The sequence below is a fragment of the Microcaecilia unicolor genome, chromosome 1 (assembly GCF_901765095.1).
Source record: "Microcaecilia unicolor chromosome 1, aMicUni1.1, whole genome shotgun sequence".
Lineage (NCBI taxonomy): Eukaryota > Metazoa > Chordata > Amphibia > Gymnophiona > Siphonopidae > Microcaecilia > Microcaecilia unicolor.
Genome location: NC_044031.1, coordinates 200,197,014 through 200,214,760, shown reverse-complemented (window position 1 = coordinate 200,214,760; position 17,747 = coordinate 200,197,014). Strand labels below are relative to the sequence as shown.

The window sequence follows — 17,747 nt, the reverse complement described above, 5'->3', positions numbered from 1 at the left end:
CCCATTCGCCCTCCGTCGTCGACCGTCTGCTACCAGGCCAGGTCCCTTGCAATGAAATCACAGCACCTCCCTTCAGGCCTCCTTCCCTCCCTCATCTGACATAATTTCGGTGAGGGCGGGACACAAGGAGGGAACGAGGGCCGAAGGGAGGCGATCTGCTGCCCTGCTGCCTGCAGCGCTTTCACACGGAGGTGAGTGGTGCTGTGATTTCAATGCAGGGGGCCCGGCCTGGTGGCGGATGGAGGGGGCAGGTGGAGGGGGGAGCGGCGGTGGCAACCTCAGGGGGGCAGTGGGGGCAGCCTTGCCCCGGGCCTGGCCCAGTCTCTCAGTGGCCCTGCGGCTAGTGAAAGCACGAGCGGAAGAAAAAATGGCTAAAGAGAGGTGAAAAAACATTTTGCAGATATATTGGAGAAAGGAGAAGAGATAGGAATGGAATTGCAAGACTGAAAGATAATGAGAATGGCTATGTGGAGAGTGATGAAAATAAAGCAAACATGCTAAATAATTATTTCTCTTTGGTGTTCACGGAAAATCCTGGAGAAGGTTTAAAACAAATCGGAGAAAGTTTTTTTTTACTCAGCGCGTAGTTAGACTCTGGAACTCATTGTCAGAGAAAGTAGTGACGACAGCTGGCCTTGCTGAATTTAAAGCAATATACCACTATCCGTAATAATAGTTAGCTCCTCTGTATCAGTTGTACTCCATTCAAGGTGCTAGGTGTACCAGCAGGTGAAATGGCTGCCCGTCTGTTCCTTTCCTTATTTCTTTTATAGTGTATGGCTACAAAGCAGTGCCATATACTAAGCACTGCTTTGTAGCACTAGAACCAGCAAATAAAAAGAAAAAAAGAAATAAGGAAAGGAACAGACAGGCAGCCATTTCACCCGCTGGTACACCTAGCACCTTGAATGGAGTACAACTGATACAGAGGAGCTAACTATTATTACGGATAGTGGTATATTGCTTACATTGCAACTAGAGAACATTTACCACGTTCACCATTTTATGCATTTCATCCATTCCAGCTCTCTCTGTAGGTAGGGAGGGATTGATAGTGCGATGATGATGTTTACTAGTGTGATGGTACAAGCTGTTTAATGGCTTAATTCATGCACTTAATTCTGAGCACTATTGTATATCATTGTACACTACTTTAGAGCACATACGATTTAGAAGTAACACATTGGATAGTAAGTCAATATATTGAGGTTTCTAGTCTTTTCATATACTTAGAATATACGAGAAACCGATCGATAAGGGATCCCCAGAATATCTCGATTAGTTAAAATTTAATGCCAAGAAGTGTAGAGTGATGCACCTGGGGTGCAGAAACCCGGAAGAGAGATACAGAATAGGAGGAAAGAGATTAGTAAGCTCGACTCACGAGAGAGAGACCTTGGGGTGTTGGTGTCTGAGGATCGAAAGGTGAAGAAACAATGCGACAAGGTGATGGCTGTGGCCAGAAGGATGCTAGGCTGCGTAGAGAGGGGCGTAACCAGCAGAAGAAAGGAGGTGTTGATGCCCCTCTTCAAGTCCTTGGTGAGGCCCCACTTGGAGTATTGTGTTCAGTTTTGGAGGCCGTGGAATGCGATTATCTTTAAACACAGTGAAGTTACAGACTTTTCAGCATGACCACTCATCAATTTTCGCACATTCAGGGGCCCTTTTACGAAGGTGTACTGAAAAATGTCAGCCGTAGTGTAGACGCATGTTTTGGATGTGTGCAGAATCATTTTTCAGCTCACCTGTAAAAAATGCTTTTTTAAAATTTTTGCCGAAAATAAACATGCGGCAAAATGAAAATTGCCGCACATCCATTTTGGGTCTGAGTCCTTACCACTAGCCATTGACCTAGCGCTAAATTCTCACGCAGTAACCAGGTGGTAATGATCTGTGCGCATCAAATGCCACTTTGGTGTGCGTCCAATATATGCGTCTGAAATAAAAATAATTTTTCGGACGCTCGTATCGGACATGCGCCAAAATGAAATTACTGTAAGAGCCATGCGGTAGTTGGGCGGTAACTCCATTTTGACATGCATTGGGCGTGCATAGACACTTGCACGGCTTAGTAAAAGGGCCCCTCAAAAATGTTTGCACTGAACAACTGGAGCAACACAAGAGTAGAATGACCTGACACACATTTTTGAAGTTCTTACCATTGACACTGCACATAGTGAACATTGTCTTGTTTAAATCTAGAGTTTTATATCTATCAGTTGCAGCAGTACCTACATACAGTGTCACATTCCATACAGATTGTTTTTGTGACCCCTGAAGCAAGCGGCTGCAACCGCCAAAACACGGATCCGTGTTGGGTCATTCTCCTGGTGCTCTCAATAAAGATTTCTTGAACAACTAATCCCAGTTTGGAAGTCACTAAGTCAACCTCTGCTCCTGTGTTGCTCCCTTTGGATTCTTGTAGAGGTTGCATTTCTGTTCCAGTTTACGCACTTTGCAGAGTAAACTACCATTATGTGAAAAAAGGGCTACTAGCTTACTGTTGATGATGTCTTAGTGATGTAGACTTTTGTCTGGGAAGCAGTGTTAGATGCTTATCACAAGCTTCACATAAAGCCGCAAACATGCGCTGAAATCAAAGAAGCACTGCTGCTGATCCTGACACAGGAACTGATCAACAATGCTGTCAAGAACTTCCCAAAGTGACTGAAGGCCTGTGTTACAGCTGAGGTTGAATCCTCTGAGCATTCACAGTGACTGCAAAATTCTGACACATTGAGGGGAATAATCGAATGGCACCGACGAAATAGATTGCCGGCAATCTATTTTGGCGGCGCCGCAAACAGCTGGCCAAACCGTATTATCGAAAAAGATGGCCGGCCATCTTTTCTTTCGACAATACGGTTTGGCCCGGCCAAATGCCAGAGTTCGACAGGTTTGAGATGGCCGGTTTTGTTTTTCAGCGATAATGGAAAAAAATGCCGGCAATCTCAAACCCGGCGAAATCCAAGCCATTTGGTCGTGGGAGGAGCCAGCATTTGTAGTGCACTGGTCCCCCTGACATGCCAGGACACCAACCGGGCACCCAAATCCCCCCCCAAAACCCACTCCCCACAACTCTACACCACTACCATAGCCCTTATGGGTGAAGGGGGCACCTACATGTGGGTACAGTGGGTTTGGGGGGGGGGGGTTGTAGGGCTCAACACTTACCACTACAAGTGTAACAGGTGGGGGGGGATGGACCTGGGTCTGCCTGCCTGAAGTCCACTGCAACCAACAAAAACTGTTCCAGGGACCTGCATACTGCTGTCAGGGAGCTGGGTATGACATTGGAGGCTGGCATACAGGCTGGCAAAAAAGTTTATTATTTTTATTTTTTTAGTGTGGGAGGGGGTTGGTGACCACTGGGGGAGTACGGGGATGTCATCCCCCATTCCCTCCGGTGGTCATCTGGTGACTTGGGGCACCTTTTTGAAGCTTGTTCGTGAAAATAAAAGGACCAAGTAAAACCAGCGAAATACTGATTAATGCCGCTTTTGTTTTTTCCATTATGCGCTGAAGCCAGCCATCTGGTAGCCACGTCCATACCCGCCCATGCCCTGCCTTAGCTACGCCACCAACACGCCCCCTTGAACTTTCACTGGCTCGGCGACAGGAAAGCGGCGATGGTGTCAAAAAAGCAGGTTTCGATTATACCGATTTCGCCGCTTTTGAGATAGCCGGCGATCTCCCGATTTGTGTCGGGAGATCGCCGGCGATCTCTTTCGAAAATAAGCCTGATTGTTAATTGTATTGTTTGGATGATGTTATTTTACTGTCTTTTAGCTTGAACATTTTTAGCAAGCAAAAATCGCTAGGTAGTAACACTAAAATGCCAGTAACATCAACATAGCTTAAGATAATTAAATGCTATTTAATAATAACACATAAGTATGATGACTAAATAAGTATGTAAAATTTCTCATTGAAATTCAAAGCGGTTTGCTGAGAAAACTGCAAAAAACTGTAGGGGGCTACTATTTTTTTTTTTGCCTCACCCTGTATAACCCCATACAATAGCATAATAACAGGTACTTTGTGTAAAACAAGCTTTCCATGCAGAAAAGGCTTCCTAAAGTTTATCACCAAATAATCTGGATTATTTTAAGAGAATGTTTCTACGCATATTTTTTTTTTTGGGGGGGGGGGGACATTGCACTTAAATGGCTTTTAAATGTATCCCTTATTACACAAGACATATACAACACTGACATGAACATTGCAGCAGCAGTGGTAGCAGGGGGAAGGGAAGGAAAGGGAAATGCTGGACATGGCGAGAGGATAGAAAAGGGAAGGGGAGATGCTTGCCCAGTGGGAATGGAGTAGGGCTTTAAGCCAACCCTGGAGATGGGAATTCATGGTTGTAGGTTGTAGGTTGTAGGTTGTAGGTTTGCCTATGGCATTGAATGCCCTTGAACTGGCCCTGGTGGGACTCTGGCTTTTTACATGTATTCATTTTTGCAGGCAAGAAACTTATCTGTGACATTTTAAAACCTTTCTAGATGAACAACTGTACTTTCTGGTAATTCAAATGAGATAAATTATTAACTGATTCTTAGTTTCCTGATACTTATGTTTCCATTTTCAAAGCTATGTTGCAGGAAGTCAGCTATTAAATCTGCCAGAAGGTTAACCTGCCTAAGAGCTACATATACTGTTGTATTTCAGTTTGGGGAGAGGGGTACCTACTACTGAGGCTGCCTGCCCATGAACAGCTTCAAAGTCAGCTGTTGACTCCCTCTCTACAGGCTTGTTCGATAGCATGCAATGATTATTACTAAATTTTAGAATCCATCCAATTTCTGCCCCCACAGTCTGAGAATGAACAAAATATGAATGAGATACTACCCCACGGGGAAATAGGACAACAGATGGGACATATCTCTCTGTCCCTCCTCACAAACAATATTCATTTTACATTCCCAATCTAATCTGACCAGCTGCTGCAGTCTATGTAAGTGGAGATGAGGAGAAGTCGTGTTTGAAATACTACAACTTTAGGTTCCGTCAAGCCTAAGGCTGTACATATCGTGATATGCATTCATTGTTTAGTTTTCTGTCCTATTTTCTGCATAGTTGACTGTTATACATCAATGTGGAGAAATATTAAGAAGATTTCTGTTTACAGTTGTGTTAATATATGTTACTGTCTTTCAGCCATTTATGAACTTTCATGTGAAGCATACAAACATCTTGGAAAGACTTCAGATATCTACTGGATAGATCCAGATGGCAGTGGGGTGCTGGGGCCTTTAAAAGTCTACTGCAACATGACAGGTAATTATACTGGATTGTTTTATTCATAATATTTAGAATATTTACTCAGCTTTTATAAAAGGAATGCAATGATTCTCAAGTTATAGATTTGGCAGCCAGTGTGCTTTACCTCTAGGTCACCAGTCCAAATCTGTCTCAGATCAGTAGTGGCTGAAAGTCATTACCATCTGGAAGCCATTTGATGACCGGTATGAAGTGGGATATTGGATCAATTTCAAGTTCCAATGGGCAGGGGTGAATAATGAATGGACAGGTGACAATATCAGTATGAAACCACTAGTTGGCACTCCTTGTTGACAGCAAGGGAGAGGAACTAAATGGATCTGCCAGTCAATTTAACCATAAGGATGACTTCTGTAACATAGACTTATTCTTAAACTATACTGAGAGAAAATGCAGACTTTTGAAATGGAGGTGGGGTTTTAATTTTATGTTTAAGAATGGGAGGGGGTTCGTGACCACTGGGGGAGTAAGGGGAGGTCATCCCCAATTCTTTCCGGTGGTCTTCTGGTCAGTTCAGGCACCTTTTTGTGCCTTGGTCGTAAGAAAAACAGGACCAGATAAAGTCATCCAAATGCTCATCAGGGACGCCCTTTTTTTTCCATTATGGATCGAGAGCGCCCCTGTGTTAGGCATGCCCAAGTCCTGCCTTCGCTACACTTCCAACACGCCCCTGTGAACTTTGGTTGTTCCTGCGACGGAAAGCAGTTGGGTACGCCCAAAATCGGCTTTCGATTATGCCGATTTGGGCGACCCTGTGAGAAGGATGCCCATCTTCGGATTTGTGTCGAAAGATGGGCGTCCTTCTCTTTCGAAAATAAGCCTGATAGTGGATCCTATTGCCATGCCATGTTTCTGTAGATACAATTTACCATGAAACAAACAAGTGATTTTTACTTAAAGCAATGGTAGCTAATGTTACAATAAATGACACGGGAATCCTCTGTGGAGCCTAGCAGTGTTCCAAACCATCATAAATGATACATAAAGCAGGTTCCTGAGGGATTTGGTGTAAAGAGCATCTACATCTAAAGTAACAAAAAACATTGGAGGTAACACTTTCACACCTCAAAGTTCTCTAATGTCCTGAATAAATGTTGCACTCTGATATGGCTTTATGATTATGTAAACAAAATTAGACAAAAATTCTAGTACAGAGCCAGTTCTAGATACTGCAAGTTATCCTAGAGGATTAACTACAGATTTATGTATTTTTGGCATTGCGTATAGAGCAGGGATTCTTGGTTGCTTTACTTTCAAATACGAAATATCTTTGTGTATCAAACAGGCAGCTTGAGCTACTGTTTCTGCTATTTCTCTTTGCAAGAAGGTGATCAGGTCACAGTCAAGGAGCTGGTAATATTTCTTCTCCAGTAACTGTCTCAAAATTTCTTGCTTACAATCTTCTTTCTTCTGAATCACAACCACCCTCCTTGTCCGCTGGTTATGCATTTAAAGTGGCAAAAACACATTTGCATTAATGTGCTGCTTTTAGTATCAATAGGGAATAAAGTGTCAAATATTTAACAGAGTTGCCAAAATGCAAAAGTAAGCAATGCAGATGATTTAAATCAGATCATTTAAGGAGATCATGTGGTTTGTGTTAATGCATGCATCTGTTTGATATCACTGCTAATGAAAAAGAACTCCTTAACGCGGGTTTTAACAGAATAATTGGCATAAAACAAACATCCAAGGTCTACAGTAGTAAGCCATACTCCACATTATGAGGAAATAATGAAAACTCTATCCCCCTCATTCTATAACCCACAGCACCTAAATGTAAGCGATATTTGTGTGCTAACGTTATAGACAGGGCTGTGGAGTCGGTACACCAAACCTTTGATTCCAACTGCTCTATTTTTCTACTGCCCAACTCAGACTCCAACTCCTACTGATATTAGGCTTTACAAGTTTTGTTCTGGATCTAAAGTATTGGAAAATATAACATTAGATCCAGGACAAAGATGTGTATATACAGTATAAGTATAAAATGCTAAATTTACCATATATTTTAATGTTCTTTTTTTTTTTGAAGGTAGAGTCAGAATCGGTACATTTTTACTGACTCCAATCCACCCAAAATTGCTTCTGACTCCAACTTCTACTGCAACAGCCCTGATTATAGAAGATTAGCAATTATACTAGTGATTGTAACATTCATGCACACAAATTCTGGATGGGCACTAACTGGTATACTACAAGCACAGTGAACAACCCGCAAAGGGGTGACTTCTATATATGGTGCTTAAAAAATCGCTATTCAATAAACAACGCTTAAAGTTAGGTGTGATTTATAGGCTAGTACTTATGCCCCAGAATCAAGCCTAAATTTAGGTGTGGCCATTTGCACCAAAATTATGCATGTATCTCCCCTTATTGTATAACAACATGCGTAAATGCTAGGAAAACCCCATTTCATCCATGACCCTCCCATTTTCACAACCCCTTTTTTTAACTTGCACATAAAGGACAATATTCTCTATATGGCGCCTGAAAAATCAGTACCGAGAAAAACACCTAGGCATAAAGTATGCCTACATTTAGGCCTACTTTATAGAATATGCCTAAATTTCCATGTGGATTATAGAATACACTGACCACCCATCCACGTGACTAAATTTAGTCACAGGCAGTTACACCAAGTAAAACTTGGTGTTAATGCCAATGCCTAAATTAGGCACAGACTGGGTGTATTCTATAACAACTCAATTAAATTTTAGAAATGCCCATGACTATGGCCATGCCCCTTTTCAACTGTCTAGCTTATTTTCGAAAGAGAAGGATGCCCATCTTCCGACACAAATCGGGAGATGAGCGTCCTTCTCCCGAGGTCGCCCAAATCGTCATAATCGAAAGCCGATTTTTTGCGTCCTCAACTGCTTTCCATCATGGGGATGACCAAAGTTCACGGGGGCGTGTTGGCAGTGTACTGAAGGCGGGACGGGGGCGTGATTAAGAGATGGGCATCCTCAGTCGTTAATGGAAAAATGAAGGGAGTCCCTCATGAGAATTTGGTCAACTTTACTTGGTCCCTTTTTTCATGACCAAGCCTCGAAAAGATGCCCGAACTGACCAGATGACCACTGGAGGGAATTGGGGATGACCTCCCCTTACTGCCCTCAGTGGTCACCAACCCTAAAAAAAAATTTAAAAACATTTTTTCCAGCCTCTATGTCAGCCTCAAATGTCATACCCAGCTCCATCACAGCAGTATGCAGGTTCCTGGAGCAGTTTTTAGTGGGTGCAGTGCACTTCAGCCAGGCGGACCCAGGCCCATCCCCCCCACCTGTTACACTTGTGGTGGTAAATGTGAGCCCTCCAAAATCCACCACAAACCCACTGTACCGACATGTAGGTGCCCCCTTCATCCCTAAGGGCTATGATAGTGGTGTATAGTCGTGGGTAGTGGGTTTTAGGGTTTTTTGGGGGGGCTCAGCACACAAGGTAAGGGAGCTATGCACCTGGGAGCAATTTGTGAAGTCCACTACAGTGCCCCCTATGGTGCCCGGTTGGTGTCCTGGCATGTGAGGAGGACCAGTGCACTACGAATGCTGGCTCCTCCCATGACCAAAGGGCTTGCATTTGGTCATTTTTGATATGGGTGTCCTTGGTTTCCATTATCGCCAAAAACCGGGGATGACCATCTCTAAGGATGACTATCTCTAAGGTCGACCTAAATGTTGAGATTTGGGCATCCCCAACTGTATTATCAAAACGAAAGATGGACGTCCATCTTGTTTCGATAATATGGGTTTCCCCACCCCTTCGCCGGAATGTCCTTAGAGATGGTCGTCCCCGTTCGATTATGCTCCTCTATGTGACTTATAATTTACATGCATCACTTTCCAGAATACATTTAGAATGCTGTGTGTGTAAATTCTAATTAATTCCAATTAGTGTCAATAATTGTTTAATTGGCAATTATCAGTGCTGATTGGCTTGTTACATAATTAAATTGTGCATGCAAATTCAGAATACAACCGGATTTGCACATGCAATTTAAGTTGTGCTATTTGGAATTTGGGGAAAATGTAGGCGCAGATCCTGCATCTAAATTTACATGTAAATTCCAATTACATCTAATGAGTGGCAATAATTGCTTGTTAAAAAGTCAACTATTGGCACTAATTAGCTTATTTATTTAATTAAATTGAGTGTGTAAATTGGGTATGAACCCAAATTTGAGCACACAATATTTGGTGACTTTTATAGAATTAGGGGGATAGTGCACAATTGCAAAGCAGTATATTTATTTTTTATTACATTTGTACCCTGTGCTTTCCCACGCATGGCAGGCTCAATGCGGCTTACATGGGGCAGTGGAGGGTTAAGTGACTTGCCCAGAGTCACAAGAAGCTGCCTGTGCCTGAAGTGGGAATTGAACTCAGTGCTTCAGTTCCCCAGGACCAAAGTCCACCACCATAACCACTAGGCCACTCCTCCAGTGGGGCACCTGGTATATTTGTGGCTAGGGCGTGGGCGGGTTCAATACGGTAAGTTACATGCTAAAGTGTAATATTTCCCTGTACACATTTATGCCTCCCTAAATTTTAGCACATAAATGCATACTTATACTTTATTCTGTGATGGAATGTGGGAACCAGATGAAATTATAGAATTTATTCTCAGTGCCCTGCATCTTGGTGCCCAAATTTGGGTGACTTTTATAAAATTGCCTAGAAATTATAATCTTAAATAACTTACTTCTACCCACTGAATAATATGCCTTGCATTTACACCAGCTCTAATGCTGGGGATCTGGGTGTCGTCGTCGATGATACGCTGAAACCTTCTGCTCAGTGTGCTGCTGCGGCTAGGAAAGCGAATAGAATGTTGGGTGTTATTAGGAAGGGTATGGAGTCCAGGTGTGCGGATGTTATAATGCCGTTGTATCGCTCCATGGTGCGACCGCACCTGGAGTATTGTGTTCAGTACTGGTCTCCGTATCTCAAAAAAGATATAGTAGAATTGGAAAAGGTACAGCGAAGGGCGACGAAAATGATAGTGGGGATGAGACGACTTTCCTATGAAGAGAGGCTGAGAAGGCTAGGGCTTTTTAGCTTGGAGAAGAGACGGCTGAGGGGAGATATGATAGAAGTGTATAAAATAATGAGTGGAATGGATCGGGTGGATGTGAAGCGACTGTTCACGCTATCCAAAAATACTAGGACTAGAGGGCATGAGTTGAAGCTACAGTGTGGTAAATTTAAAACGAATCGGAGAAAAGTTTTCTTCACCCAACGTGTAATTAGACTCTGGAATTCGTTGCCGGAGAACGTGGTACGGGCGGTTAGCTTGACGGAGTTTAAAAAGGGGTTAGATAGATTCCTAAAGGACAAGTCCATAGACCGCTATTAAATGGACTTGGAAAAATTCCACATTTTTAGGTATAACTTGTCTGGAATGTTTTTACGTTTGGGGAGCGTGCCAGGTGCCCTTGACCTGGATTGGCCACTGTCGGTGACAGGATGCTGGGCTAGATGGACCTTTGGTCTTTCCCAGTATGGCACTACTTATGTACTTATGTACTTATGCTTATACCAGCATTAGAGCTAGTGTAAATGGGAGTACCTAAATGTGACAGCTACCTACTTAACATAACATTATGGGGCCCTTTTACTAAGGCACGCTAAAAGTGGCCTGTGCAGTTGTAGGCGCATATTTTGGATGCACACAGGTCATTTTGTTAGCATGCCTAGAAAAAAGTATTTTTTTTGTGGCCAAAAATAGATGTGAGGCAAAATTAAAACCAGCACACATCCATTTTCAGCCTGAGACCTTACCGCCATCGATTGACTTAACGGTAAGGTCTCACATGCTAAGTGGGTGGTAATTGGCCAGCATGCATAAACTGATGATTACCACTGGGTAAGCGCCATGTGGTAGAAAATAGAAAATATTTTCTACCGCGTGTTTTGGACATGCGTCAAAAATGGAATTACCACCCGGGGAATACGGTAGCCAGGCAGAAGTTCCAATTTGGCACGTGTTGGGTGTGGTGGAGCTGACAGTGTGTGTCTGCTCCACGCACCTCCTTTTCTTGGATGAGGGGTGTGTGCCCTGCCCCAGGGGGGGTTCACGTACTCCGCCCCAAGTGCTATATAAGGTAGGTATGCCATTGGATAACATACCCATCATTACTATGTTATACTTAATTTCCTACTTTACATAACAAAATTCTGTGTTACCTATTACTATGTAAGCCGCATTGAGCCTGCTTTTAGTGGGAAAGTGCGGTATACAAATGTAATAAATAAATAAATAAATAAATAGCACTCATAAAACTGGCAATTTTGCTTAAAGTCATGTATTTGCATTGGTTCTTAAGTTAGAGTTCTAATTAACAAAAGCTTAGCATATCTCAAAAAATCAGCAGTCTTGGTAGCTGGAAATACAAAACTCCTCTCTGCTGAGATATGCTGGAGATTGGCTAGTAAGTAAAGCTAAATTTTGTTTATGAGGTGGAGTGGCAGATTGTGATGTCTCTATTTTTAATTTATGTTCTACAAAGCCCAAATGTATTCTATAATTAACAGGCATTGCTGCAAATGAGAGAAAAATTATAAATACTCCTAAAAGTTCTCTTTTCCTTACTTTCATGATTTGTTTTTTAATTTGTATGGCTAGGGAGTTCCAGCTCATTTGGAACTGAGCTGTATTGGCTGGGGTACCATAAGTCTTCATTTCAAATTGCTCTTTTGTTTTTTCTTGTATTTCTCTCCTCCTACCATCTATAATCTGTCATTACAGTACCACTCCAGAACCAGGGACCAGGAACTTTGACTGCCACCATAACCTGGCTAACTTAGACCCGGGTCTGGCCACTGAGTGTTAGGGGAGCACAGTCAGAACATTTTTATGCTGTGTCATTTCCTGTGTTGTATCTGGGAATGTCCATTTTCTTTGGGGAGGAGGGGGTCATTTCATGGGATCATTGGAGCAATGTCATTAAGAGTGTGTGCTCTTTCAGACAGAGTGCACACTATTGATGGCACACATTTAAATAATTCTGCTCATTTCTGATTGCCAATGACATAAAATAGAGGAAACAAATGAAAAAACAAAGGAGGACAAAAATACCCCTGTGTCCAAAAAAATAAAAAAGGATAGAGAGATGGCCTCTCACAGAAATCCAGAAGACACACTTGAAAGTTGATGAAATTATAACTTGTGTGTACAAACTTAGGCGCATGCCCAATTTGCACCTAACTTTAAGCACAGTTTATAGAATGTATTTTATTTATTTGTTACATTTGTATCCCACATTTTCCCACCTATTTGTAGGCTCAATGTGGCTTACATAGTTCCGGAGAGGCGTTTGCAGACTCCGGTGAGAACAAATACAAAGTGATGTTGTGGTAAGATAAAGTTCATGTGGCACAGCCACATTAGAGAATCGTCTAACGGAAGAGTTGGTGCTGGGCGGGGTTTTTCAGCACCAATTTTTTAGGTGCTATTTATAGAATTTAGTTCTATATGTATAATGCCACTGGAAATTCTTACAGACTGTCCTGGCACCAACCAAATAGCACTGGGGCAGAGGGTGGGAATTCCATCCACTCTATGAATACCCGGACATATTCAGTCACTGTGGGGGCAATTCTACAACTGAGCACCTCCATTAGGCTCCCTGAGAGTGGGCAATTGGAGCCTATTCTATAACAGACCCTAGGGGCTAGGTCCAATTACAAAATACTAGTATAACCTGATATTGACTTACGTAGGGCCCCTTTTAAAAAGCTGTCTGAAATGAAACCTTTTACCTATGCAGCTAGCAGCTGAATATCACTGCTATACAAACAGCTCAGCAGTCACACATATATTCAGTGCCACTGACAAAATGTAAACTGGTGCTGAATAGAAGTGAAGGATTTAAAGGAATGCCTCTTCATGTGCTTTGGATCTGTGCCGTGTGGCAGGACATCAAATACACAGTGAGTGGGATGTTGGTGGAAATGGCTAATGCTGTTGAAACAAACTGCTTCATATCCGCAGCTGCCTTGTAACTATAAGCCCGTATCCCATGTGCCTTTTCTGGCAAAGATCTTGGACCAAGCTGTTTTATTTCAGCTGCAGCCCTACTTTAGAGGATCTGATCTCTGGCAGATGACTTCCAAGCTGCACACAGTGCTGAGCCATTATTGATTTCAGTGCTGGATGAGACTTGTAAGGGGTTTGACAAGTGACAGTCATTGTGTAACTATTGTTGGGATATGTCATTGGTCTTTGATTTGGTTAATCACAAAATTCTGTAACATGGTTGGTACAACTGGAAATGGTGCCTGCAATTGTGTAAGTTGTGTTCATTTTTGTCTGGACAAACTTGACAGGTGAGATTGAGAGATGATGCCTCAAGGAGAAAACCAGTGATGGCTGGTGTTCCACAAGGGGTCTGCCCTGTCCTGGGTATTGTTTAATATGTACCTTTGCATTTTTGGGGGAGTACTAAGAGAGTTGAGGTTTCTTGTAGGCTCTGTGCAGATGATATACAATTCTTTTTCTGGTGTGGAACCAGGTTACCTTCTGACTACCTTAAATGGTTTTGTGGTAGTTTGGTAGTTTGGTTGCTTCTTCCTCTATAACATTAGCAAAATTCGCCCCCTCCTCTCCGAGCACACCACTCGAACTCTCATCCACTCTCTCATTACCTCTCGCCTTGACTACTGCAACCTACTCCTCACCGGCCTCCCTCTTAGCCATCTATCCCCCCTTCAGTCCATCCAGAACTCGGCCACACGTCTTATCTTCTGCCTCAACCGATATACTCATACCACCCCTCTCCTCAAGTCACTTCACTGGCTTCCGATCAGATACCGCATACAGTTCAAGCTTCTCCTACTCACCTACAAATGCACTCGATCTGCAGCCCCTCCTTATCTCTCTACTCTCATCTCCCCTTATGTCCCCACCCGTAACCTCCGCTCTCTTGACAAATCCCTCCTTTCAGTACCCTTCTCCACCACCGCCAACTCTAGGCTTCGCCCTTTCTGCCTCGCTTCGCTCCATGCTTGGAACAAACTCCCTGAGCCCATACGCCGGGCCCCCTCCCTACCCATCTTCAAATCATTGCTCAAAGCCCACCTCTTCAATGTCGCCTTCGGCACCTAATCACTACACCTTTTCTCAGGAAATCTAAACTACCCCAACTTGACATTTAGCGTCCTTTAGATTGTAAGCTCTTCTGAGCAGGGACTGTCCTTATTTGTTAATTTGTACAGCGCTGCGTAACCCTTGTAGCGCTCTAGAAATGTTAAGTAGTAGTAGTAGTTGTTACCATGTGTTAAACCACAAGAGGTTGCTTCATTTTTTAGAATTTCTCTGTTAGGGGGCATGGCATGGGCAGAGAGTGGGAATATACTGCATTCGGCAGTTAATGTTCTGCCCTTACTGCGTGCCAAGGGCCAGATTCTATATATAGCACTACAAGTTATGTGCATTACATTGGGTGTGTGCTCAATTTAATGTGCATAATTTAATTGTGTAACGTGCCAATCAGCACTCATAATTGGGTGATAACAGCCAGATAGCACTGATTGACAATAATTAGAATTTACATGCATATTGTATTCTATAACGATATGTACATTCATATTTGGGGGATGTGGATAGTAGCATTTGGGGGTGTGGATAGAATATGGCCAAACTGTGTTTAACTGTTGGCATCAGTATTTAAGCCTGGTCATAGCAGGTTGAATTGCAGACTCCTACAGTTTGACACAGTTTATGCCTAAGCGTGATTCTATAGTGGATGAATATTCTTTATAGAATCGCTCTAAGTGTGCTAAATTGTTGGCACTGATATTTAGGACTACTTATAGAATATACCCCTAACTGCCTAACATGGAGTTAACATAGGACTACTTGTCGCCCCCTAAATAGAAGGCGCTAAGTACTTCCACGTTAACTGGGAGCAGATACCACACATTCATTTGAATGTTAACGCATGACCTACAATAAGAAATTGTGGGAATGCCCCTTCTTGATACAGTGTTAGTTTTGGGGTTACTGCTCATTAAAATTCTGCATATATCACCCCATAATGAAACAAAATTATTAAAAAAAAAAAAAAAAAGCTGCAAACAACACAGGAAACTAAACAAAATGATTTTTTTTATTTTGCCTGCATGCATCTAGTAAATGATACCTAACCCATTAAAAATGGCCTCCTTAGCAGCTGTGTGCTGAACAGTTGTCAATATTTTTGATTTCGCTGGCTAACTCCTTAGTTTACCATCTAGATTTGGAAATTACAGATTTTAAAGACTGAAGGAACAGTGGGATTGATCTTCTAGAGGATAAGGGAATAATTATCCATCTTGACTAGTATGCACTAGCCATTGAAGGTCTGTCTTCATCTGTATGCCACAAGAAAGCATTACTGATAATTGACTTAGGAATTTGTACCTCTCAAATTTAATGAGACTTTGGAATCCACTTCACTGTACTTGTGCTCCCACCCCTTCAATATTAAGTTCTATTTAACCAGTCAGAAAAGGCCACTGACTAAATGTTTTTGCAGCTAACCATTAATATTCAGTGGGTTAGCACCTATAGCTAAACTGGCTTTATCACGAGACTTATCTGGTTAGATGCAGATATTGAGCATCAGACCAGATAAGATTAGCAGTTAAATCAGACCATATAAATAGCAGTCCTAGCTTTAACTGCTATAACTTAACTAATCAGCCACTGAGTAGTGGATTACCCGGGCAAGATTTTAGAGCCAAAACAATACCAGATATTCAACGCTGCTCACCAGAAATGGCCTGGCATTGAATATTCGGATTTAACGTCAGCAGCAGGCAGACAAAGCACTGCCTGCCACTGGCTGAATATTGGGCTCATGATTTTTAAGGCAAGTTCACAGCATAGCTGTCAGAGGCTCCTGTGTTCAGGACAGAACAGCACATTCCTGTGGCACTAATTTGGTAAGTCAGCAAAATCCACAGTGCCTACAGGTTCATCCATTCCTCAATAAACCCTGCAGCTGCAGAACCATTCATATATCATCCATACATCTGTCCAGAAATATATCATGAGAAATGGTTTTCAACTTAACAGAGTTCATTTCTAATAACAAAGCATCCTGGGATATAATTTTTGCAAAGTTTTGTAGTAATGTGCACATGTGAGAACTCAGGTCCTGGGGGGCAGATAATGATTTTTTTAACTGCAAAATTATCTAGTGTTTTGACAGAGAAGGCTAAATTTAGGACTCTTGCCTAAGCAACACTTCAAAATCAACTTGCAACAATGATGTTTGGTCATATAGATCAAGGAATTGTTGAGGTCAAGGTGTAATTGCTAGTCCCCTAGCAGGCTCAAAGTATCTGAAACATTAAAATCTAAGTTACATTGGACTATCAGATGGGAGAAACATAGCCAGGCAGTTTTGACTTTGTGACTCATGAGCTATGTTTATAATAATTTATGTAAATAGTTGCACAAGGAATTATGGAAACTGTTGTTTGGAGATTTATTTCTGATACGCTGTTTCAGTTAATTGTATAGACTGTTTGTCTTGGCTTCTGCTGTATTTCAATCAGTGTTGATTAATGCATTGTGCTGCTCACTCTGTATATTAATGGTGTCAGGAGAATGGAGGTGTGATATAAGTTTACCTTTTTTACTTTTATCCATTGGAAGTTGCTCAGTAGAATTTAGTAATCGAGTTGGCATTCATAAAGGATGTGAGAGTTTTATCCCTGAACTTCATTTGCATGACACGTCCCTTCATTTGACTTCTACGGACAACATTATTCTTAGCTATGGCAATATAAAGTAGACTAGTGTAGCCAGTTGTTGCTGTACAGTTCTGTATCAAAAGCTATGGAGTTGATTACACCCATTTCTAGATGAGAAAGGAGGATGGAGTGAACAGCTATTTAGCTTACTGTTTCTATTCCTTATCTCTACAGAACATACTGTGTCTCTATCTCAAGCCCTGCTATTTGAGTGTGGAAGACAAGATCAGTTGGCTTCATTTCCAAGCCTTTTGGCTGTCAGAGTTCCAGAGGAAAAAAAAAGTATTTCCCAGCTGCTCTCTTCAGGCTTCGGAGTTCAAGAATAGATCATTTCCCTCCAAAACCATGGCAATATATAGTCTCAACAACTACCTTCCTAGACTCTCCAATGGGATTGGGCTTTACAGTTGTCCTATAGAAAATTACTAGATGTGAACTTCTGCTGAAGCCGGGGCACAGACTTCCCCGCATTCCCCAGTATGTTGAGAGATAAGGCTGACCCAGGCTCTAGTTAGTGCCTGAGTTACACATGTATAAAAAGAGTATTTAAACAAGTAAATTGGTATGTATTTGTAAATTCCTGTAGCATTTAGAGATTTCAAGGAGGCATTTCTAGCCATAGTTTATATGGACCTTTAAGATATACATGGATTCTGTAACATAGAATAGCAATACAAATATATTCTGGAAAAATTCTGTGTCAGTATAAATACCATCATT

General features: G+C 42.1%; 1 protein-coding gene across 1 annotated transcript in view; it reads left to right on the top strand.

Annotated features, from left to right (window-relative positions):
* The window catches only part of CNTNAP2 (contactin associated protein like 2), a 2,081,195-nt gene that overhangs the window by 1,178,486 nt on the left and 884,962 nt on the right, over positions 1-17,747 (top strand). The window contains exon 11 of the mRNA XM_030203705.1: positions 5,161-5,280. Coding sequence (XP_030059565.1) covers positions 5,161-5,280 — 120 coding nt within the window. The remainder of the gene's footprint in view (positions 1-5,160; positions 5,281-17,747) is intronic.